The sequence below is a fragment of the Oxyura jamaicensis genome, chromosome 6, assembly GCF_011077185.1.
Source record: "Oxyura jamaicensis isolate SHBP4307 breed ruddy duck chromosome 6, BPBGC_Ojam_1.0, whole genome shotgun sequence".
NCBI lineage: Eukaryota > Metazoa > Chordata > Aves > Anseriformes > Anatidae > Oxyura > Oxyura jamaicensis.
In genome coordinates this window covers 14,729,971-14,754,212 of record NC_048898.1, presented here as the reverse complement: position 1 = coordinate 14,754,212, position 24,242 = coordinate 14,729,971, and the positions used below count along the sequence as shown (strand labels likewise).

The 24,242-nt window shown below is 43.3% G+C and overlaps 1 protein-coding gene across 1 annotated transcript in view; it reads right to left on the bottom strand.

Annotated features, from left to right (window-relative positions):
• Positions 1–16,865, bottom strand: part of LOC118168945 (dual specificity phosphatase DUPD1) — a 23,498-nt gene extending 6,633 nt beyond the window's left edge. Inside the window, exons 1-2 of the mRNA XM_035329783.1 lie at positions 16,738–16,865; positions 9,197–9,410 (exon numbers count right to left, since the gene is read on the bottom strand). Coding sequence (XP_035185674.1) covers positions 9,197–9,381 — 185 coding nt within the window. The 5' untranslated portion in view covers positions 9,382–9,410; positions 16,738–16,865. The remainder of the gene's footprint in view (positions 1–9,196; positions 9,411–16,737) is intronic.
• Between the last annotated feature and the right edge of the window lie 7,377 nt (positions 16,866–24,242).

Genomic DNA, 24,242 nt, shown 5'->3' with positions numbered 1-24,242 from the left:
CCCCCCCCCCCCCCCATTTATTCTTTAGGAAAAAAAAAAAAAAAACACACACCCTTCCTGTGGTCACAGCTCCCTATCAGGTTCCTTCTACTGTCATGTTGGGTTAAACCAGAGATGTAAAGCAAAAAGAACTAGATATGAAAATTGGTTATCAGCCTTGAGTGAAAGCTGAAAGTAATATTTTTAGCTTAATATATGTATTTTTGTTCTCTCTTCTCTTGGACAAGGGATGTGAGATAGAGGAGGAAATCCTAGGTTTTTGTGTGTCCAGTACCTGCTGTAAGTGCTTGTCAGATGCCTGAAATCCCTCAAAAAAGTACAGAATTTGTGGTCAGGCACGTAAAAATTCATTTTTGTCTGAACAATTCTGTTACAGAAAGCTTTTAATTCTGGAAAGTTTTGTTCTGGAAAAGCTGTCAAGTTTCATTAGTGCATAGGAAGATTACTGAGCTTTTTACAAAGAAGAAAAAATTCTATAGGCTTTATTCTGTTAATATATTTTCACTAACTACTGCTGCCATAAATGAATTAGTGCATGATGTGAAACAGCTTTTTCCAACCAAAAGTACCTCTCCCTGTGAATGTTTCCTGAACATTTCAATGTGTAAATGTATTTGCTGTCACACAAAGTGTCATTCTGAGCTACCTGTTGTGTTTCATAACTCTGGTGGTGACAGCTCAGAATGGCTTGAAGTTGACTCCACCTTCCCACCCTCTGTCAAAGTCAAAATCCCACTCTGAGCAGTCAAGAACCTAGTGATTAGAGTAGTTAACTGGGGTATAGATGCTGAAGGTCTTACCTATGCTCTTTCTGATTTAAATTAAGTTCATAATAATTGGCTGTTCTGAGTAGATTCTTCTCGCTACAGAAATTCCTTTCTGGACAGGAATGGGAATATCATGACCCTGCTGGCATTTTTTTCCATGAAATAATGTCACATCCATCATGCAATGATTTTAAAAGTAAATAAAAATTGAGTTAGTGATGTGATCCCTGCCTAAGTTCAGTAGACTCTAGAGGACAGAGAGGCAGTCGTATCTTGCTGCTAGTGCTGTGAGTTTCTACCTTCACCTCAGGTCAGACAGTATTCACTCCTTCTTTTTGTGTTCTTGTTGCAGTGATTGACTTAGACTTTTCTTTTTATGCCTCATTTTAGGAGACTTACTCCTTAGAATTCTCTTTCTTGAGTTAGATGTGCTGTATATACTTGGCCGGCAGAGGCATTTAAGTGTTGGCCTGTAAAGATGGCCAATGCTTCTAAAAACAAATCAACAATAAAACACCAAACTGTTAAAATGTTGTACCATCTAAAGAGTAAAGGGGTAGTAAATAACCACTGGTTTTGGCCAAATTGACATGCTTGATGTCAACTACAAATTCTGCTTCCAAATGGTCTTATTTCATTTTGCCTCCTTGATCCTGGAATAGAGGGAAAAGTTTTCCATTCACTGGACTTGGCCCAAAGCATGAATCCAACAATTGAAAGATTGATGTTTTCAGATGAAAACTGTTCAGCTAGAATTGCTGCAAGTCCTACGTGCTTAATAGCAAGTGGTATTGCACTGTAGTTACAGTCAGTGGAAAACTGAAGCAAGTTTTGATGGCCTACTATAGATACGACCAAACTTGGTTTCTGCAAGCACTGCTCAGGCTAATAAAAAGCATTTGAATTAAATGAGGATGATGCTCTGAGCAAGGATAATGTCAACGAGTAGCTCACATGATAACCATATTAACATTTGACACTATTACATTCACCTGGAATCCAATTTTCCTTTTTCCTAGATTAGTTTCTCAGGAGACTGCCTTTTGTCCTAGTGAGTGCATCTATTGCATATGTTTCTGACAGGTGTGCTTACAGTCTTTTTCTATGGCTCAGGATCTTTTTGAAGTGTTCCCGTTGTTTTAATAGGAGGTCAGAATGAAGAGGTACTGTCTTTCACTAGCTGCATAAGCAGTCAGCTCAGTCTGGCTGAGCTCCTGGGAATTGGAGTTGGTTAGATGCACTGGGCTGGTTGTGTACAGTCCTTATTTATTTGTTTCAGTATGAAAATCTTAAACCTATATCCATCCATTTGCTCCTATGCTGCCTAATCTTTCAGTGCTTAAAATGCCAAAGGTTTTTAGGTCAGGGCCTAGTGTCCTGGCTTTGAGGAAACTTCCTGGTTCTCCAGGCTTTTCTGTTTTTCCCCTTCCTGTCACATGTCTTCCCCACCCAGCCTGGCACATAGCTGCGTGCTGTGAGTTTGGGGCCCAGCATGGGATTAGTCCTCCTCCTCTTTCTAATTAAACACAAGACAGGTGTTCATTTTGCATCGGGATTCAGACCGGCCTTTGCCTTGGCCTGTTGGAGCGTGGCTGTATGCTCACTTACACCCTGCTCACTCAGCACTGCCCAGGGCCTGCAAAGGGAGGGAGGAGCAGCAACAGATCTACCCTGAATGCTGATGTACAAAGCTCATTGTAAGTGCTTAGACTTAACTAAATCATCTTCTGTGAAATCTCTTCTTTTAAGTAAATTGTAAGTGTACCAAGGAGATACCTGGGGAGTTATTTACTCTACTGTTTTTGACATGAGAGTGTATATTCAATTTTTCTTGGTGCTTAGGATACAGTTACTGTGCAATATAAAATAGTGTTCACAGGATTGCAAGAGATGCCTGTCTTGAGCTCTGGAATATGTGTCTTTGAGGAGCTTAAGTGATATTTACTCTTTCAGGAATGAGAGTGCTTTTTTCAAACTTCATATACTAAAACTAAGATTTTAGGAAGTACTCACGTGCTTTTTCCTTCCATTCCATCCCCAGAGTCTTACACTTGATAAGTATGCTTTCATAAAAGATGCTTCTGCTATTCTTTTGAAAACTTTCTTAATTCTTCTGAAACCTTTCCCCAGAAGCTAGGCAAACAGCGCAGTTGGACCCCTGCTAGTCATACTGATCTGCCTTTTTACTCCCATAATCCATCTTTTTATTTTGATAATAAAAGCTGTGGGGCAGGCGTTGCATGTGTTGAGACTGCCATTGCCATCATATAGTTCATGCTGTATCTGCAGCATGTTGTTTGCCAGTTAGCAGAGAGCCAGAAGTAGGCTTTTAAGTTCTCATGTAGGGGGACCATACAGCTGAAAATGCAAATGTGACCGTGCCCCTTGACATGTTTGCTTGGACCAACTTCAGTCACCCAGTGAGCTACAGCTTTCTGTGTAGGACTGGCTTGCTTTTCAACCTCAGCTGAATCTGTAGTGTAGATACTATTGTGGAAGTACCCTTCACTGCCTCCTTATTCTAACCGCAGCCTATTTATTTTTGTTTGTTTCATCTTGCCTGCTACTCCTGGTTATATCACAAGGAAAACTGGGGAATACTTTTGATATTCCTGGCAGTTTTTACCATGTTCGAACCATCATTATTTTAGATGAACAGAAAGAATACATCAAGCATCAATATTTGCAAGTATCCAGTTGGTTGAGGTGACTAATAGCATGGGATAGTTAGATAGCAGAGACTGTTGTACGAATCGTGTACCATTTTGGAGGATTTATTTTGCAATTGCTAATTCACTTTCAGCTGAAAGTTGCACAGTTTTCCCCTGGTAATTGGCTCAATACCAGACTCTAACAGTCAAGCTAACAATATTTGCTTTTTTCCCCACTTTGAGTGCTTCTATTTCCTAATAAAATGCAATTAATATTTCAATTTTTGTGATGGTGATTGAATTTAAAGTAGATATTGTAAAGAGGAATTTGCTACAATTGCCAGTGTAGGTGAAGCCATAAGCATTTGATTACTCTTTCAACTGTTTTCATTTTGTACATCTTCACCATCTGTGCTATTAGCACTTGATTTCCTCTTACATGATGCAGTTGTGGTCTCCAGTGGCTGCCCTGAATGTGTTTCTACACAGAGGAGGTGAAGTGTGGCACTGGGAGATAGCAGTTAAAATTTCAGTATAATTCATTTTAGTAAGGGATGAACTGGGCAGATTGGTCCCATGTAAAAACTCATCAGCTCTTCAGTTCAGAGCACATAAACATATGCTAAAAGTTAAGCATACCCATAAGTACCTTTCTGTAGAGCAAAGCAGGATAAGCAAAAGCTCAGTGCTTTGCTGAATCAGACCCTGCATTTACTGTAGGACAGATGGACTCGTAAAGATGTTTTGAAAGTTCCAAGGCAAGGGGGACTACTTTGATATGGGAATGCCACCTAAGTGGTGGAAGTCAGAGGTGAAATAACTTTCACGTAGGGATATATTCATAATATCAGACCACCACCCAGAGGGACCAACTGACCCAAACAAAAATGTCATCTGCTTTCAGATGGTTCCTAAAGGAATATTTACATTTCATAGGCTGTGCAAGGGCACGTAAAGGACACGCCCAAGACTTTAACTGTGCCTGCTGTCAGTTTTAAAGCCAAGAGTTGTACAAGAAAAGGCAAGTGCTGCAGCAAATTTGGCCTTCTGAAAGCAACAATATAAGTAAAGTAGCTATAATGTAAAAGAAAATCCTTCATTTTAATTTGCCATCTCCAGTGTACAAATTCTCTTTTTTCTCTTTTCAAAATACTGCCGTGAACAAGCTTTAGTCCAGCTACTTCTGTCAGGAAGGTGCCCAAACCAATGGGATTTGGAAGAGAGGGAAAAACAACTTGCAAGGGCCACAGCCTGCACCTTCACATCGAGTATTAATTATCTTAACAGCAGTTAATAAGGGTGGCTTATGACAAAATTTCAAGCACATCTAAAAGGAGGGAAGGAATTCTGTGAGATTCCTCATGAGGAAAGTGGGCAGAGCAGCTCCCTGCACTAGAAAGTCGGCTCTTCATAGCTGGTACTGGCTGACTAGACAACTGGTACATTTGTGAGCAACAAGTAGAGCCAAGTCTCTTAAACTTGGTGTAAAGGTTGAGCAATGCAAGCATGTTTTTAGCATAGGCTCCTAAAGCCCACAGATAGATGTGACCCAGATTGACAAAACACAAGGAAATCTGAGGCAACACAGTACTAGAAGAGGAATTGTTGTTCTCAAACTTTTCCATTTTCTTAAACACTGAAGGGAAGCTTAATGCAGGATGGTAACTTACCAGATGGTCAGTGTCAGAAAGAAGCATCCTGAATATAGGCAATACTGACACTTTCTTAAGAAAATCTGGCAGCTCTCCCTCCTGAGGAGAGATGTAGAGAATTTCCAATAATACTGACCCAATTTCCTGTAGCATTGAGGGAGTCTAGTGATAGTGTAGCATTGTATCCCCTTTTCCTTCTGAGGTGTTGCTCCGTTTCTGTGGATACCTCCTGCTCAGTGTGAATTAGAAGGATTTTTTGGTACCAGTGAAAGTACTGAACAAGATCTTCATAACTTGTAGTAGGAAAAGATTTAGCAGCCAGTTTTCCTGTAGCCCCAAATGGTAGATTTTTTTCTTGTGTGTGCATGCGTTTCTGTAAGTGATACAACATATATAAAGGAAATTCCTCTCAGCTGTCTATATAGCAAAGATATCAAACACATTTGATGTCGCCAGTTCCTTGTCCCAGCTTGTGTGCCTCATCAAGTGTTAGAAATCATCAGTAGACTGGGATGTTGTCTGGGGAAGGCTGGATGACAAGTGTTACTTGTCTTGGAAACAGTTGGTGTTTTAAGAAGTTTATTGTCCAGTGATACAGATCTGATTTTCTGGATTGTTAAACTGCTGTTAGAGCTGGCAGATTCTCATACTAAGAGTTGAAACTATGTCCTCATGAGTGTTGTTATAATCTAAATCTACATGCTCTCCTGTTTTTCTATGATTAATACTCACATAAGTCCTAGGAGTTCATAATGCTAACCAGTGGGAGGTAACTATTTGTTGCCCTGAGTGAGTCCCATCTGTTTTCTTCTAGATTAACATAAATTGTCCTTCTACTTAGTCACTTGGAAAGAAACGTACTGTATTGTTTTCTGGAGAAGGGAAAGGGGAGAGCATGAGTCAAGAACGTATTTAAAGTTATATATTTTAATTATCATAGGCTTCGGTCTGTAGGTGTGAGCTACCTGTATGCTTTGTTGAGCCTTACGTGTGTTAGTTCTCAAAACTGTAACTCCTGGGGCTCTACAGGAACAAGCAGACCTGAAGTGCAGGCTCAGTTCAGGTGCCTATCCAAAAGTCTATAACCTGTAAGGAATTAGTCTCCAGAATATTTCCTACGGAAGTAGTTTGAGAGCACAGTAAGACTTGAAATTGTCTTAAATCCTAATGAGAGGTAGAAGATGGCTAAGAGGAAATAAAAATGTTAGGAGCTCTTTGTCTTTAGTTAAAATATTCATTGAAACTCAGGAATGTGGAATCATAAACGTCGTGTTGAGCAACGAGGCAATCACTGACAAGCCACAAAGAAGAAACGACAAGCTGTGTGTCTGGCAGAGATTTTCCGTGCTGTATCAGTGAACCAGGCAGGTTTGGGATTAGCCAGTAAAACTGCCCATGCAAGTAACCTGGTGACCGGTGAGAGAAGGAAGCAAGACAAAGCTGCTTTTCCATTTCTTTAGAAGGCTTCTGGATGTGAGGAGGACAAAGGCAGGCACTAATCCTGGTAGCAGATGAATCAAAATCTTGGCAAAGCAGTCTTTATTCCTATCACTGGGCTGTCTCCTGCAAGTTCCAGCGTCTGGTCTTTTAAAAGTCCTTGGAACTTGCTGGAGGAAAATTTCAATTGGAGCTGAACACAGCATGTTATATTTTGAGGCTTTGATTATTCTGGGCCTGACAGGCTCATGGAGATTTCATTGCCTCTGGGCAACATCTGCAGTGAAGCCTTGTAACAAAGGGATTGAGTGGCCTCACAGGGCTCCTTGATAGCCTGTATTGCATTAGATGGAAGATGTGGTTACGTAGTCAGGGTAATTAATTAGCATTTCCATAAGCAGTCACAAGTCCTGTTAACCTTGTAAATGCAGGAGGCAGGAATGAAGCACAGATGTGAAAGCTCTGAAGATAAACTCTGCATGTGTCTGTTCACTTGATTTTGTTGATGAGCTCCACTAAATTCTTTTAAGATCAACCTTAATTTAGCATGGCTAAGGATGCAAATACACCCAACATCTGTTCATGTCTCCATGGCAGCTCTTCGGTGACCAGGGCTACAGTAGGATCTTAAAATAAAACAATACAAACCCCCCTGACACACTGAAGGGGAAGCTGTTGGTCAGAGGTAAGATGTGGAGCTGGCTGAGGAAAAATATTAGAGGTCCCTGGACCTTGCCTGTTTCAAATCGAGTGCCTCTTCTGGTAACGAAACCTACATCTTGCCTGCAGACCAGTTCTCATCTTGAATTTTCTGGTGCTAGCTGTCAAGCTTGCCCTCAGCTGGCTGATGATAATCATCTTGTTGGGAGCCCCATTTTCTGGTGGAGCTTTATTTGTGTTCACCCCCTGCACACACCCGCTCCCCACTTCTTTTTCCTTCCCTGTTGACTTTCTCACTTTTATTGGTTGTGTGGGGGACTTGTTTCCCCTTGAAGCACCATTGCTTTTCCTCCTGACTCAGGACCTGTCCCCTGCAGAAATAAACAGCTGCCCAGATTAAATGGGTGTAGCTGTAAATCTCTCTCAAGAAGCCTGTTTTTCCGTACCTCTGCTTACTTTGTGCTAAGTGGAAGTGTGCATTTTATTCAGTCTCAGCTCGTAGCAGTTACTCAGCTGCAAGGTGTAACAAGCCGCCGTGACAGGAACAATGACAGTCAGTGGGAGAGTGTCCTGCGCTTAGAGACTACAGCTGGCCAAAGACCCGTTGTCTCGTTGGGCCCCTTTGCTCAGAGGGCAAAGCTGGAGCTTTATCATAGAGGTAAGAGGGAAATTCTTCTAACCACGTCATTCAGAATAGTTCTGGTGACTTTGAACAGGGAAGTAGGAAATGAATGCCAGAAGAAGCTGTTGCTTTTTGCTGAATCTCAAACTAGAAATATTTAACAAAAGGGGCAGGATAGGATGGGGAGAAAACAACTCAAACCTATTGTCTCTTGTTCTTGAGCAGACAGTCTTCCCCCCCCACCCAGTGGCAGCCCCTGCTTGGTTAAAGCCCAGATCTCCAGTGTGTCTCTCTGTTGCCTCTGGCGCCACAAAAGTAATTGGTCGATGATATTAGGAGCCTCATAACTTCCAGAGCTGTGTATCTTTCTTCTTTTATAAGCTGGTAACAGATGAATTTTAGGACCTTTTAAAAAAATTATTGAGAGCTTTGGAGTCAGTGGGGCTCCTGCTTGTGCCTTAGAGTGATGGTGTAAAGTAAATGTCATGTTAGGGAAGGGTGTGGAGGAAAATGGAAGTGTACCAAAAATGCCTAAGGGGTAAGAAAGGCTCCCTTGCTCTGCCCAGGGTTTGGGTTGGGGGATTTTCTGATGGCCTGCCTGCTGTGTCAGTTGGCTCTACATGTCAGAATAGCCTGTTTTAGCTTAGTCCTGTGTTCAGCAGAGCTAAGTCTGTTTTGCAGGATTGTTTTTTGTTTGTTTGTTTCCAAATCACATTTGGTCTGATCAGTGAGATGCATCTCTGCAGCTTTGCCTTTCAGCAGGGTACCATTTGTTTTAATCTCTTCAGCAATTTGGAAATGCAGAGTACTCCGTTATGCGGGCATAGGCTTGGAAGCACAGAAATACCACTGCAAGTTCGGCTGCCTTTTCAGTGACTTTTCAAGAATTATGTTTTGGGTTCAAACCAACCTAAGCTATGGCACAAAGCTATGGTACAACAGAGCTAGAAAGTGCCCTTCAGTCAGTGCAACTGTGGAAAGACTTTCACTCGGAGATAAATGACAAGTTACCGCTTGAAATTAATGATTTTAAAATGAGTGGTGTAAAACTAGAAGTGACTAGCTTCAACCTCTGCAGGCTGTGCTAGTGCCATGACCACTCTATTGCTCGGTGTTTCACAGTAGATTCCTCTGCACACTAGTGCTTCCTTGGAGCAGCAGCAACCCAAACTGTGTACATGTGTTTTGGAAGGTCCATGGCACGTCGACTGCTCTGAGCTCTGGTATCTGTCAGTAGCTCATCAAAACAGGTTGTCACCGCTCAGTACTACCTAATAGGGATGAGGAGGAGAGAAACACCTTGTTCTGTTTGTGAGCTGTACCTAGTACAGCTTACTCATCTCCTATGTAGAGGAGATGTACTATGTATGCTTACTCATCATCTACGCAGAGGTAGTGGGCACTTACTCATCTCCTATGTAGAGGTTGGGCCAGACTTCATTGACATGAGTGTACTTTGGGCATCCTTTCCAGAAGAGTCGCTCCAATTCAAATGCACCTGGGGTGCAGTAATCCTCATCAGGATCTACTTTGATTGCCATGTATGCGTTTTTCTTCCCAGTGTTCAAACCTGCTGATGGCGTTTTGTCCATGGCGTGGTGTGCCCGGGCCGTGCAGGAAGCTGGAACGCAACCAAAACAGAATGTGAAGGCGAGAATCACAAAGCCAGCGAGTTCTGCTCTGGCTCGGGCGCTGGGGGCAGCACTGGCCAGGTGTGAGGTGCATGTACCTGCTGAGTGGCGCACACAAACTGTCGCCTGGATTTCTGCCTCCCCTGGACCAGGTGAGGAATACGTTGTGTGAGCTCACCAGCAACGGGAACAAAAGCCAAGGTGTTGTGACTGCCAAAGTTCGATTGCCACTGGGAATTTGTTTCTTGGAAAATCCACTGGTAAGAATTTGGCAGGTGTAACAGCCTGATCCAAGGAATCTGGAGTAGCTAGTAGAACTCAGTGGGGAAAATGTAAGATGTGTTATCATTAAGAGCAGGTCTCCTAAAGGCTTCTCCTGTATGTGATTTTCAGCAACCCAGTGAGATCGAGCATGCCCATTCAGGTCAGAGCTGAGTGCACCACTTCTGTACATTCTAGATGTTACTGCAGACCTGCGCAATGAACCACACAGGCTATTTCCAGGAACAAGAGTTTGCTTTTTAGAACCAATTCCCTTCCCACTGACTGACAAAATATTGTTTAGCAGGATGGGCTCTTGCTAAGGAGCAAGGACCTCCTTCTTTCCAGGCTTTCAGGCTTAATATTTTTATTTTTAAAATGTAGATGCACACACACTGAGTGGTAGGAGCACTGATAAGCATGTAGTACAGAAGGGAACAGTGGTGTGATGTTAACTTGTAGCTAAAATCAGAGTATCGTTAACATTGTGGAGAACAACATGTTTCTTGGACATGCTATCATGTGTCAGATCTGTCTGCTAGTATTGAATCTTTTGCTATCAGCTTTTTGCATCTCTTCGAGCTCCAGATTTTCTTCTGCCTGCTGTGATTTCCCCAGCTGCCATCCTAATTTAGTGTTCCCTTAGATGGTTGGCATCCCTCAGTTGCTGGCTCATTAGTCGTACCCCAGTTACGTGGTCTCCATCCTTGCTGCTTCCCTTCAGGGCTGTGCCTCACTAAGGAAGTGGGCACTGACACTATGAGCAGTGGGAGCTCTCAGGGCAGCCTGAAGCTGGTGGGTGAAGCTAAAGGCTCGTCTACGGGATGGCCACTGACTGTCTTGAGTCACAGCACCTTCCCCATCCCTGCTGTTACAAAGACACTGCCATAGGGTACGGCAGGGAACATGGGTTTATGAGAACATTCTTGTCCCTTAAACAGATTTTGTTAGTTTGCTGTGTGATTCTTCTTTCTTTAATCTGTGTTTAACTTTCCTGGCCCTGTGCAGCTGAAGGACCTTGGGTGGAACCCAGTGAAGTGTGTGTGATACGGGAACCCCTGCACCAGCAGCAACCGTGCCAGCTGTGCGTGCAGGGCGGCTGCAGCCGTGCAGTGCTGCGCTCAGGGGCTCAGGCGTGGCACTGCCCTGCCCTGACAGACGAGGCAGCTGGCGTCCACACGTGATGTGTTGGGTACCTTTAGGTCAGGCGGGTTTCAAGTTATGTTCGTTTTTAAGTTTTTGATTACTTGAGGAAAAAATTGCAGGGAGAGAGTAGTGACTCACGCATTTTGTTTTTGTTGGCAACTGGTGACATCTGTGGCCTTTTCATGACAAAAATTTGGGTAGTTACAGAGCCTTCCTGCAAGCAGGATGACCATTTTTCACTGACATCCTGCATCCCCAGGGGGGTCCATTTGTTGGTTTGGGCTCTTTTGTGCCTGTCGTGTTCTGTTTCTCTGTAGGGCTTGAAAAAGCCAAGCAAAGCCTGGTTTCACACTCCAAAGCTAGGAAAGATTGTGGAGTCAGTTTTTGTTTGGCACGTATACACCTTTGTTCAAAAATTGGCTTGCTTTCACTGGCAAGGGGATCTATCTTTCAGCCAAGCTTCCTAAAACATGATGATGTTTAGCTAAGTGGTCCTCTGAGATGCATAAGGGGCTCTGAGAGTTTGTTTTTAGCAAACTTGCCTTGTGCTCAGTCTTGTGTGCTTGCGAGTAACGCGAAGTCCCATTTCTGTGCCTCCGGTAGCTATTCCCTAGGAGTGCCCTTTGCCTTTCAGGGTTATGTTAACTCTATATGCAGACCCAACAAAGTAAATAATGCTGGACTGTCAGAGATACAAATCTAACGCTGTCTGACTTTGAAAGTGAACAGGCTGTTATCTAGAACTTGATAAGAGTGGCTATTTGTCTAGTAAGGAATTATCTTCGCGTGAGAGCCTTGATGCCGAGGGACTGACTGAGCGTTTATTCATGGCTCTGTAAAAGGGGAGGGGAGGAAGAGAGAGAAATGAAATCAGTATTTATGTTTGGTAGCCACAGCACATGGGTTTTTGTTACAGCAGCAGTCCTGCTCTGAGACTGCAGACCTCAAAACAGGACAATTACATCTGCAAACGATCGTTTGTGGTACTGTAACACCATTTCAGTCTGAAGCTTGGTAAGTTCTCTGAAAGTTAGACCTATGAGAAGTACTCCTCTCTCTGTCCTGGGAAGCCATATGCTCCTTGAACCTTGTTTTTTATTCCTTGCCAATGCTATCTACTGCAGGGATTTTTAAATTGATTTAGAGCACAAGCAAGCATCAGTTGAAATTCCTCTAATAAAAGATGCATTTTGGATCGACTCTAGACTAGGTATGAAGTAACAGAGTTTGACCAGGAGGAGGGGGAGGAAGGGGCTGGCGGGCTACCTGAGCTCTGGAATTAATTCCCATGAAGTATTTGGGTGGGGAGGAAGACAGAGAGGTTTGTGTCTCAGCAGGAACCAGGTATCTCACCTCATCTCTCACTGACTGCACTGCGCACACTGAACGGGGCTGAGGGAAGGCCATTCCCTCGGCCAGCCCACTTCGAATAGTAAGAGGAAAATTGACTGGAATTTTTTGGTGCTTGTCCTTATTGCTGTTGTGGATATACAGGTGCCTTTGCCTAAGACAAGCCCTGACAGTGAAGCCTTGGATGTGTTTTTCAGACCTGTGGGGTGAGAGGCTGCCCCTGCAGGGCATTAGGCTGGTGCAGCTGGGTGGCACCTGGGGCTACCTCTACACAGGCACCCCGGGGCAGCCTGCCGCTGCTGGTGCTGCTCCTTCTGGGCCAGAATGGTGCCGCCTTGTGCTGGGGGACGTGACCTTGGGTGTGCAAGCTGTCTGGGGTGGGGCTGGTTCTTGTGCCCATCCCGTAAGGGACAGTGCACCCTGCTGCTCCTGGAGGTGCTGCTCCAGCACAGGGAGTCAGGCAGTGGGAGCTGTTGTCCCAGAGAGGTTCTCCTCCTCAGAAAGCGATGCAACCTGCATATCCCCATCCTGTCCTTCCCCTGCTGCGCCAACCAAGGCCAGGCCACGTTAGCTGCCCTTTGCTGCTGCCCTGCGGTGGCTGGTCACCAGCTGCGTGCCGGGGATGTCTCCGTGGGACCAGGGCACGCTTCTCGAGCTGGCACAATTTGCCTGCCTCATTTTGCGGGTTCTGCTTCTCAGTCCAGCGTGCAAATATAATGCTGAACTGCTGGTGCTCAACAATTATGCTGTCATGGACTTAAGTGTATTATCAGAACAAGGATGATAAAAATTCAGTCATCTGCATTTTTATACCCTAATCTTTCTCTTCATAAATAAGACCAAAGTGCATGTTATCTAATGAATTTTATTTGTTAATCACTTGGATGGCTGGAATATTTTCCCCCCTTGGGTTATACGTATATAAATGAAAATATTGTTAGTGATTTCACAAAATGGTAATTCAGAATAATGGAGAGTTAATCCTCTTTTCATTAGCGAGCCACTTCAGGACATACACTGTGGCAAATTACACTGCATTTTAAGCCGTTCTCGAGAGCTGTGCACTAGAAAAAAAAACATTAAACTATTTTTGCATTGATAGAAGTAATTGTGTGGCTAATTTGGATAAGCAGCATGCATTAGGCATAGCAAAGGAATCTCTTCTTTATGTTCGCTATCCACTCTACAGCTGCCAAATGGAATTGTTTATAGTGCTTTTTAGCTTATTTTACTTTTAACAAAACGGGGAGGGGCTTGAGCAAGTGTAAGGAGGGGATAAGAAAACCTGCCAGTCTGTCTGCTGTTTAATTCACAGAGGGAACACAGTCTGGTGCCTGGAGCACTGATATGGCCATTAAAGGTTTCCTTTCTGCACCTTGTTCTCGGTCCCTTGAACTACTCAGATGTTTCCAGGGAAGCCTTGGGAAGGTGCAGGATGTAAGGGCCATTTTTCAGATGTGTACAACAGAAGGGATGTGCCCCGCCACCCCAGAGCTGCAGGGGGTTAGCTAATACTTGTGGAGGCAGCAGCCACAAGCTCTGCGGTTCGGTAATCCCACAGATGGGGGGCAGGAATCGAGGCTCATATTTAGATGTGAACGTCAGAGCTGCAGCGATGGCGTGTACATTTCTAATGCTGGTTTTCCAGATGTGGTAGAAGTTTCTGAGTACTTTGAGACTGAAAGCTATAAGTCATTATCTGCATCACGAAATACTATGATTCTTAATATTTTTGGCTCTTTGCGCTGTGCAGGCCTTGTGTATTATGGATGCCAAACAATTTGGCAGGATTCATGCCTGGGATTTAAGATCCAAGTCAGCTGTAGAAATTTAAAAAGGAAAACAAAAAGCAGAGGTGCAGAGTGAAGGACTGTATTTCTTTGTCCTTTGCAAGGACCTATGCACCCTCTCCCTGTCTTTCCTGCCCTCTGCCCTGACCCAGGAGGAGTTCCTCTGCGTAGCTGCAGTCACCCCAAGCACGCGTACTCTGGCTGCCAGCGTATGGCTGTGTGTGTGTGCCTGAGGCTGTAGATCCCCAGTAAGATCGGAGCCCAGTGGTGGTGTGCTGTACAAGTGTGCAATGATACAGGCTAAACAAAAGGTGGGAAGAAAAATGGAGACAGAAGGTGATTTTTCTTCTTTCCTTCAGAAGGAACAACTGTAATGCTATTAGCTGTTCTGGACTGCCTGACATTGGCCACAGGACTTCCCTGCCTCGACGCCTACTTCAGTCCATATTTATATAGCAGAATATTTTACGTTCTTTACCACCCATGTTTCCTGCACTTGGGAGCTTTCCCAGCCCATATTAACATCAGTCACCTTTGCCAGTGCAGCTTTTTCCGTGCTGGCTCTATTAAATCTAATTTGGTGTATACAAGTGTGTACCAGCTATAGTTTTGTACTCAGATGCTTTTTATCTAATAAGCATTGACTAAAAGGTACTTCTCTCTGAAAATACCAAGCAATTGCAACATCTGCTGGTTTAGCTGGGAATGAAAGGTCTTCAGCATCCTGCAAACACCTGAAGGATTGAATTTATCTGTTGCCATGAGCATTAAACTTGAAAGATGAACAGCAGAATGAGGAGGAAAAAAATACACCCTGTAATTATGGTTAAGAAATTATTTTTGTGCAAGAGGTGCTTGTTATTGAAAAATGTTTGCCGTTTGCTGTTTTGATGTTGGATGGAAAGCTGACATATTTGAATGTTTTTATTTAGTAGCAGGAATTTAGCTCTGCTGAAATCAGAGGACACTGAAATCAGGGAACATCTATTTTCCAGGGGTCCAAACCTGAGCTTTGTGGGTTCCAGACAACTGCAGAAATAATGCTTGTATTTTTATTTACTTATTTTTTTTTCAGTTTAATAGCCACCTAAGATAAGATCTTGGACAACAAGCATCTGTAAACAAGGGTGTACAAGAGAGGGAAGTACCTGACAGTAAATAAGGATGAAGAATACCAGTTCTCATATGCTTTCAGAAAGATGCACAAAAGACTTGAATCTAATTTACTAACCTTTCTACATGTAAGCACTTTCTCATTGCTAAAGAGTGACAAAAATCAGCTTTAATGACTGAGGGTCTTCAGAAATAGCAAGAGGGATTCTATCAAGTAAGTTCCTGAACTCTTAAGAAAAGTTTTTTCTTTCCCTTCTAGCCAGCATGCAAGCTACATACTTCCTTTCAGGACAAAATTTGAGTATGACTAAGCAGAGAGTTGTTTTATGCGCTGGAAAGTTCTCCTTGCAGAAGTCAATGTGCATGCTGTCTGGAGTGCAGTGTTTACACTTGGGAGGAATATAAACAGTGCTTTGGTTTCTAAGTTTTTCATGACTCCAAGTGCATCAGCTGAGATGAGAGCTGGTGAGCTGCAGTAACAAAAGCCTGCTTTGTTGGGTGGTTTAAGTAGATGAATTTAAAAGTGGTGCTCCCTGTTATGCCACCCCCATGACATTTTGCTCAGGCCCTAAATGCTACCAATAGCCACTAAGAGATGTGTGCTTTCCTGTGTAAACCTGACGCTTGCTGTGCCTCGGAATGAGATACAGTAAAGCAAAGGTTCCTTGGATGGTTTTTTCTAACACTAGACCAAAAAAAAAAAAATTAATTTTGTACAAATATTTATTGGAAGGGAGGAGGAGCAAGTCTTTCCAAAAAAATCTTTCTCTAAAAAGAGCCCCAGAAGAATGAAGCAAAGTGCTGTGCATACAAAACTGGAAATACTGGGGTACCTGCAATATATTTAAGTAAAGAATTACACAATCCTATGTTCCTATCCCAGTCCTGACAAAAAGCTGTCATTTGCTTCAGTTTCTTTATTTCACCTCTTCATTTTTGTGCTTGAAGCATTCAGGGACTGTAAAATAGTTCTTGCAATGCATTTGTCTTTAAACAGTTTTAAAAGTAGAAGAATCATAACCTATGTGTAGTTATTTCCCAAAGCCTCTTGCTGTCAATATTCAAAACTACCAGTTATTTCAATGAATTTCTAAGCCACTGATGACTCTTAAAAAACTTACTTTTGCTCTCATTCTTTGTTGCCTGAACTGCTTGATTGAAAACAGATTAAGCTGAGATTTTGTTAAATATTTTTGGGAGTGCCCAACGAAACTTAAACACAGTATCATCTGAGAGAATTGTAATTGAATTGGAAAAGTTAGATTTAACTGGGAGGGTGGAGGGATTATCAAAGAAAAACATTCTGGGATGGATGTCACAAAATGCTTGGAAAACTGCATTTTGAGAACCATCTTTTAAAATTGCAATTGAAATTCTCCCTCTAATATGAATACAGTTTTAGAACCTCATTTCCTATTTTATATATTAAATTTCTGTAATAGGGCCACTTTATTTTTAAAATAATAAATTCTACTTTCTAAGCCTTCTTGATTCTGTAATGGCTTTAAGCTTTTTTCTCTGCAACAGCCTTGGAAATACAGCTGCCTTGGAAAGTTTGCCAGCTCTCAGTCCTTTCCGTGGTTTACGAAACTAGATTATAGTAGGAAGCAAAGGAGCACAAGAAAAACATCAGAAAACTTGTATTGATCAGGCTTACCTGTGAGCTTGGGCAGGTGCTCTAGGTGGCTGGACTCTGTGAAGTGTGGCAGGACGACAAAAGAAGCCTTACCGACTTTGAAACTGGAGCCTATTTTTAGAGTAGGATTTGCTGACTCTGACCTTGAGTGCTACCCACTCCAAAGGACGATCTTTACATCTGCTGGTAAAAGTATTCCCTGATGTGACCTGAAACATTAAACCTGGCAATTTAGTTACCTAGCCTCAGTGTGACTAAGATAATGGGATGTCTCTGGGTTGACTACAGTAAAACAAAAGCCATCTTTTTACTGTCTTGTCTCCTTGTCAAGCCCAGTGTTAAGTTTACCACTGCATGTGCGTTAGGAGCATTTCACTGCTGCTTTTTGCCATGCTGTGCACAACTGATTTGGTGCTGGCACAGCAGTCGGGTGGCACCTGTGTGCGAAGATCGTCATCTCCTGCTTTTGTACCACCAGACAGCCGCCCTCCCCTATGGTGCCACCTGTGTCTGACCAAAGGTTCAGGTTGCCCAAGTGTTTTTTTCAAAGGTACCCAGGCTTCGAGGTATGTGCCATGAAGTTTCTGTGGGACTTGTGTTCCAGTTTCTTGGTTATTTGTATTGTTAGTGCAGATCTACCCAGCCCCTCTGTCTCTTCCCCCCTCTGCCCCATGTTTAGAAGCTGGAAGTCAGTTCCAGAAGGAGCAGGCCCAGACTTGGTCATGGCCTGTGGCTAATACTGCAGTACAGATGTGAAGGAATAACAAACAGTTTCAGTTCAAGTTCTGGGCATTGGTTTTGCTGCTGTTTCATGCTAACAGCAGCACTCCAGCCAGCTTTCTGTATTACAGAGCAGCCAAGCTCCTCCCTGCCAATTATTCAGATAGTCACTCTTAAAATGTGAAAGAGCTTAGATGTTAGAAACCCGCTGTGCCTTCTAAGTTACCTCAGAAGGTTGTTGTGCAAATTAATTCTGTACGGATAACAGGGAAGCTTGGCGGAGGAGGAGAGACAGACCCTATATAACAGAAATTAGCACTGGTTGTTTTATTTTTATCCCTGTAGGCGACCCAGTATGGGGGAATATGGGTAAAGTGATATGGCAGAAGGGCAGTGCTGGCGAGAGGAGGCTATGTAAGGTGTGGGATCTGGGCTCCGTGGGTGCGGGATGGGCAGTGGTCCCTCGCTTCTCTCAGGCAGTTGCTCTGCCAGGTTGTCTTCTGATGTCAGATCGATGGCACGACAGTGTGTTGTGGTATTGCTTTTTCAGGCGGACATTTTGAGTGCCGGGAATATTATGCTGAAACAGAAGTATTTGTTTGTCTGCCTGGCTGTCAAAACAATGCAGGCCCGTGTGCCCCCTCTCTGTAGGGTCCCGAGAATGTGTAGGGAGGGATCATTCACCTCCTGGAAAAGTGTGCTATTTTGGGGACCATTTGTGTGTGTTTCCATTACTTTTGCTTTTGTTAGGTTTAAAATAATAGCTGCTGAGATGTTTTGAGAACAGCCAATGACTTAGAGTGCTTTGGAGCCTGAACACATGGAAAGCGTGACAGGAAGGCTCTTATTTTGAAAGACATAAGCACCTGCCCTCTGAAAAGTTGAAGAGTTGCCTTGGGCTCCTAAAAGCAGATGTTTGACATGTTATTGGTCATTTCTGAAAATCTTGGCTAAGCTGCCGATGGTGCTTTGAACATGTGGATCACTCCCCCTTCCTGGAGCTGTGCATGAATTCGGCCCTCTCCGTCCCTGCTGGTGGCCGTTGGCTCTTGCTTGTGGTTGCCCGCTGGTCCCACTGTCTGGCTTAGCAAAGCAACTGCATCAGGGAACGTTGCCCCGGGGCAAAACTCTTTATCCCGTTAAGGTCTTCATGTGTATTCTAAACACATGGGTCAACCAAGAGCAGTGCCAGGCTCTGCTCAGATCCACGGTAAAAGGCGATTCCTCACCTGGAGAGCTAATATTCAAGGTTAGAGACAAACCTCAGGTGCCAAAAGGAGGACACCCAAGCAGAATGAGCAGTATGTTGGCTGGAAAGATGCCACAGACCAGCTTTGTAGGTGGCAGTTTTTGCAGAACAGAGCAGGCAGCTGTGGAAGAATGAGAACTGAAGTCCCCCACCCTGGGGGGAAGTGGGGTGAGGGTGGAGGGAAGCAAAAGCTTTTTTTCTTAATCTTGGAAGGACTGAACTTCTTCCACAAACACTGGGTGAAGAAAAGGAGAGGGGGGAGAAATGGTAGATTTCTGGCCAGACCACACTAGAGCTACAGTTGGAAAAATCTGACATGCTGTTTTCTAAGGTTTGAAATTTTAGTGTTAGTTTTGAGTTTAGCTTTGAGTAAAGTTCTGCTTTAGAAGACTTCCCTCCCCCACTCCAACCTGGTGGACTGGAAGATTTCCTCTTTGGTATTCAATATGCTATTATTTGGAAAAGCAGTGTTTTTAGCAATTGCATGGGAAGAATAAGTGTATAATTATATGAGATTGTCCTAATGGACATTTGCAGCTGTACTGAGATGCTAACAGCATGCAGAAACCATTATGTTTCCAGTTGTTTGGCAAAAGTTAAGAAACTTTATATATATATTTTAAAGTTAACTGTAAAGTAAATCCAGATGGTTCTCTCTTGCACAGACAGGCAGTCTTCAAACTAGACATATAGCTGTAGCCTGGCTATAACTTGTTTTCATTACTGCAGATAGAGAAATGTTTTAAATGACTCTGCACCCCCTTCACAAAACGCTCTGTGCCCTTGATTCTTGCTGAAGTCAACTAGCGTTGATGCAGCAGTACATAAAACTTGTTGGACAACACCTTGCATGCATGAGGATCTAGCTGAGCGCTATGTGTCGAATCCCTCATTTTACTGAGGTATGGCTAATGGCCCCACTGGGGGCTGGAATCTGCTGAGGCAGGTGTTGCAGATCCATAAAGCATAGAGGGCGTGTAAGCTGCTGTTTGAAGTCGCGTTTCTTCTTCTCTCTCATCTAGTTAAAGGACTACCAGAATTGGTGGGTTGCCTAGTTTGGGCTGGTGATGTGTGCAGTTATATTTGAGTCTTTAATAACCTTTGTCTGTTGTGTTCATTGCTTTACTTCAGTTAGGCATGGTTTTTGCTAGCTTCTATCAGCAGGGAATCAAAATGATGTTGACTCGGGAGACCATCCTGCAAATCAAATCAGAAGGAAAGATTTAGTACACAGGGCAAGGATTTCAGTGCCTGGGTGATTTAAGACAAACCATTAGGAGCATTTCTGAAATTCTGAAAAGAGGGTGAACTGAAAGACCCGTCATAAATGATAGGCTTTGGTTACATTCCTTTTTATGTTGTTTTCCCTCAGTCAGTAAACGAGTGTTTGTGTAGGTAAGAGTTGATATTGTTTGTCCAAGTAGTATAACAGGTAGAAATATGGCTTTGAGTTTCTTAGGCAGTAGTACTATCAGAAGGGTAATGGATTTGACCTGGTAGGGGTCAAATTTACTGCCTGGTGTGTTTCTTGCTGTGTCTCTGGCAGGACTAATAACCCAACAGTCTTGGTGGCTGTTCTTATAAGACAATATTTTGAGGCTGGGGACAAAGCCAAGTCCCTGGGAGTCAGGAGTGAAGGACCCTGGTCCTGAACAAGGTTTCTTAGGTTTGTGGGAAGTGAACAAGGAGGCTTGTTCACTGTTCTGCTTTTTCTCTCACTGTCAGCAGAAAAAGTGTTCTGGGAGATTTGCATTCAAGTAGAGTAGAGATCCCAAGGCACAGTAATGTGAAAATAAGGGATGAGGGCTTTCTTGTAATCCGCCCTTACTGCAGAATGCCGGGAACAGGAAGAGCCAGAGGCCCCAAACTACTTCTCCCTATTTCTCAGTCAGTGCTAAGAGGAAGCCTTGTGAGAAGAGCACCTGCCAGAGAAATCCTATAGAGAGAGAGTATTAACCGGTGAGTAAGTTCTTCTGTGTTATGCAGTGCAGGACATCCTGATGTGCCCCAGAAGTCCAAAAATCAAGCCCCTCCAATTGCTCATAGCATTTAAGCTGCCCTACAAAGAAAATGGCATTGCCAAAATTCAGAGTATTTAATCTCTTACATGCCAAAGTATCACACACAGGATTGCACTTGAATTCTCTTGATGACAAGTTGGGAAACTGCCACAGTTTTTCTACTCTTATTGTCTGTTGGGGTGAGAAGGTTTTTTTCTTCTCTGTATTCTTACTCATATGTTGCTGCAGAGATTTCAGAAATGTGTGGTCCAACCTATTCCCTAAATATGACATATTAAAAAATAAAAAAGTAAAAAATTGGTACTTGGTCTGTAACTCTGATCAGACAGTTTTGTCCAGGCATGCTGACAGCAGGTTTCGGGTCAGAGTAATCTCATGGTATATTGAGTGCCAAATCTAGACTTAAATGGAGCTGAGAGACAGAAATTGCATTGATGCTCACTGTCCTCTTGGTGTGGGCTCCTGCCTCGCTGGCATTGTAGATGGAGAACCTCCAGAGCTGCTGTGCTGGTGCCATTAGTCCAGCATCTGTAATGCTGACCCTGGTCAGTAACAAATGCCTTAAAGGGAAGTACGCATAATCTGTGCTCCCTGCTTGGGGGGATACATGTGCTGCCCCCCAGAAAAGCTGTTTAATCTCCCCACTCCACTTCCTCAGATAAAGCTTGGCTGGAAGCCTGAAGCATGAACTTTTTATAGCTTTTCCAAAGCCATTTCTTTTCTTACAATGTAAATTGTCTCTCGTGGTGGTTTGCTTTATTTATGCAACTATCCAATATTCTCTTTAACTCTTCTGTGCTCCTTGCCTCCGAGTGTTGTGATAATGAGTTCAACAGACTAAATAATGAGAATAACTACACCTTGTAACTTTAACTGGTTTGAGGTTTGTCCCCTTTGCATTTTTTCTGAGCTAGCTTGGGGGAAAGTTGCCCGACCACTTGCTCAGGTGCAGCTGTTCTGTGGTGCTCCGAGCATCTGGTCCTGTGGTACCATGTGGCTGCAACCTACTGTCTGCGTAGAAGTAATCAAGTACACTTCATGTCATAAAACCCCACAACAGCAAAACAATGCCTCGTAATCCACCGGGAGTGCTCCACGCCACCTCAGGGCAAGTGCCTTTTAATGGCTTTTTGCGCAGAGTTTGATCAGGTTCCAGACTCTTTCAAGCTGAGAACGCCATAAATGTTGGAAATGAGGTACTCTGTTTCAGGGAAAATACAAAAACCAGACTGAGTCGTTCTGTGAAGTAGAAACAGAGTTGTTACACTATGAGAGATAGCGAGGCTGCCTTAATAGATGGCATTCAAGTGCAGCTGTTTATGGGTCTTAACTGGTGTTGGCCCACAAAACGCATACTTAGAAAGGAAATCAGGGAAAGCTAACACATGCCTGGGGGCTTTGAAGTTGTTATTATCATCCACATGCATAAGAACGGGAGATCCTCTCTAGTCCAGCAAGTACTGAGAAATGAATGAGTTTGGCTGGCACGTACATCAAAGGTCTTCACTTGTAATTTGCTTAAGAGATTAAAAATGAAATATGAGGGAATTATTGAGGAAGAGCAAGCTGCTGTTTTTTTCCCCCTTGCAGCAGGAAAGAAGAACAATTGAGCATCTATTCTGGCTGAAAGTGATTACCAAAAAGCTTTCTGACAACCTTGAGCAAAACAGCAGTTGAATCTTAGCTTCACTGACATCAAATAAGCATTTGATTTACTGAGACCCAATTGGACCTGTCCAGTGCCAAGGAGTGTCTTTGAGATACAAACAAACTTGATAAAGCTTTTCCTTTACAGAGCCACAATCTCTAAAGCAGTGCATTGCTAGACCATGAAATGTGCTCTGCGTTTTAGCTACCAGAAATATTTTGCTGCAGAAGTAAATGAACAAAACCTCGTGACAAACATTTGAAGCCTGCTGCTGTTTCCCATGCTGTCAGAAGTGATTTTTACTGAGGTTGTTCAAGAGGCTGAGTAACCACTGGGAAGGAGGCAGTGTTGTGTGGTGATTAAGCCATGGTTGGACTGAGAGATACGAAGGCTTGACAACAGCTGTGATCTTTTGGGACAAAACTGACTATGAATGCTTTTGAGGTGGAATTAAGAAGTTTTCTAGTGAGGAGAGAAGTGGTTTTCTGAAACAGCTTCCAGCAGGAATGCAGAGTGTGAGAAACCCTTGATTTTCAGGGGTTTCAGGATTATTCTTTTTTTAAAGGATCCAGAGATGTTGGCAGAGATCTAGATTATGTAAGTCTTCCCATCCCATGCCTCTTGCTGTTGCCAAGTCAGAGGATTTATGAAATGACTTGGAGCTTCTTAATCAATATCAGATACCTCGAAGAAAAGAGCCTGACCTTTTTCAGAGGTGACATGGGAGCTGATAGGTGTTAGTCTGCAGCCCCTATGACCTACGGTCACGACCTGTGATTCTGTGACAATGGCACGTGCTGACTGCAGTTAATTTCCATGTTCACTTCTGACCTTTAATAGTGCAAAATCTGTTAAAATTTGCTGACTGTAGGTCCAGCATGTGTTTTGTCACTTTTTCTCTGCTTCACCATGCAAACTGTTATCGAGTATTCTTGGTCCACATCACAGCATTTAGTCTGGGATTTTACCTGCCCTTTTATGCTCCAAAATGGGGAGTGCTAAAACATTTTAACTTTATTGTACATAGAGCAGAAGAGATCATCAGTACCGCTCATTTATTGTTTTCTATCACTGAGGCACAAGGCAAGAGTGTAACAAATGACAGCATCTGTTTCCCAGTCAGAATTGATCAACAGCATTTATGCTTTGAGCATTGCTACCCTTAATTGTTATGCAGTGTTAAAGTATTCATTTTTGTGAAGCCAGCCAGGCTCTCCCACACCTTTCAGCCCATCCACATTACCATGTTAGCACTGAGTATTTTAAGCCTGTAGCATAACCCATTGCTCTTCCATTAAGATCCCCAAGCACCTGCATTTTTCCACAAATCCATTCAGTGTGCTGCATTCCAGCTGTTGCAGGTGCTGATTTCAGCATGAATTATGGCCTCGATCCCCTACATTTCATAATTAACAGATAGCAAAGTGTCAACTGAGTGTTTTAAAAGAACATTCATGTTGGAGAATTTCAAGTGAATGGAAATGAACTCAAAATGACAACAGCCCTGAGACAAGTGCCCCGTGCCAGAGAGGAGCGTGCAGAGCGCTGGAAGGAAACACCCGCTGCCTGAAAGGCGGTGCAGGGAAGGGCACAGGACGTCGGGAGGAGTAAAACTGGGGGAAAGCTGGGCGGGTGGTCAGCAAGGGGATTTGAAAAATATTTCCAGGAAAAGAGGACTCGGGTGTGAGATGCAGAGCTGAAGTTTGTCAGGAAACCGAGCAGGAGGTGATGCCTATTGCAATTATGGTTCATTTACTATTAGAAAAGTAATATGTATAAATAGTGCATAAAATTACTCCTAAGCATATTTTTGAAATGTCTTGAATTTTTCTGTGATTAAAAAAGCCTGGTTTTAGAGACAGAACTATGCTTCACACCAGAGATAAGT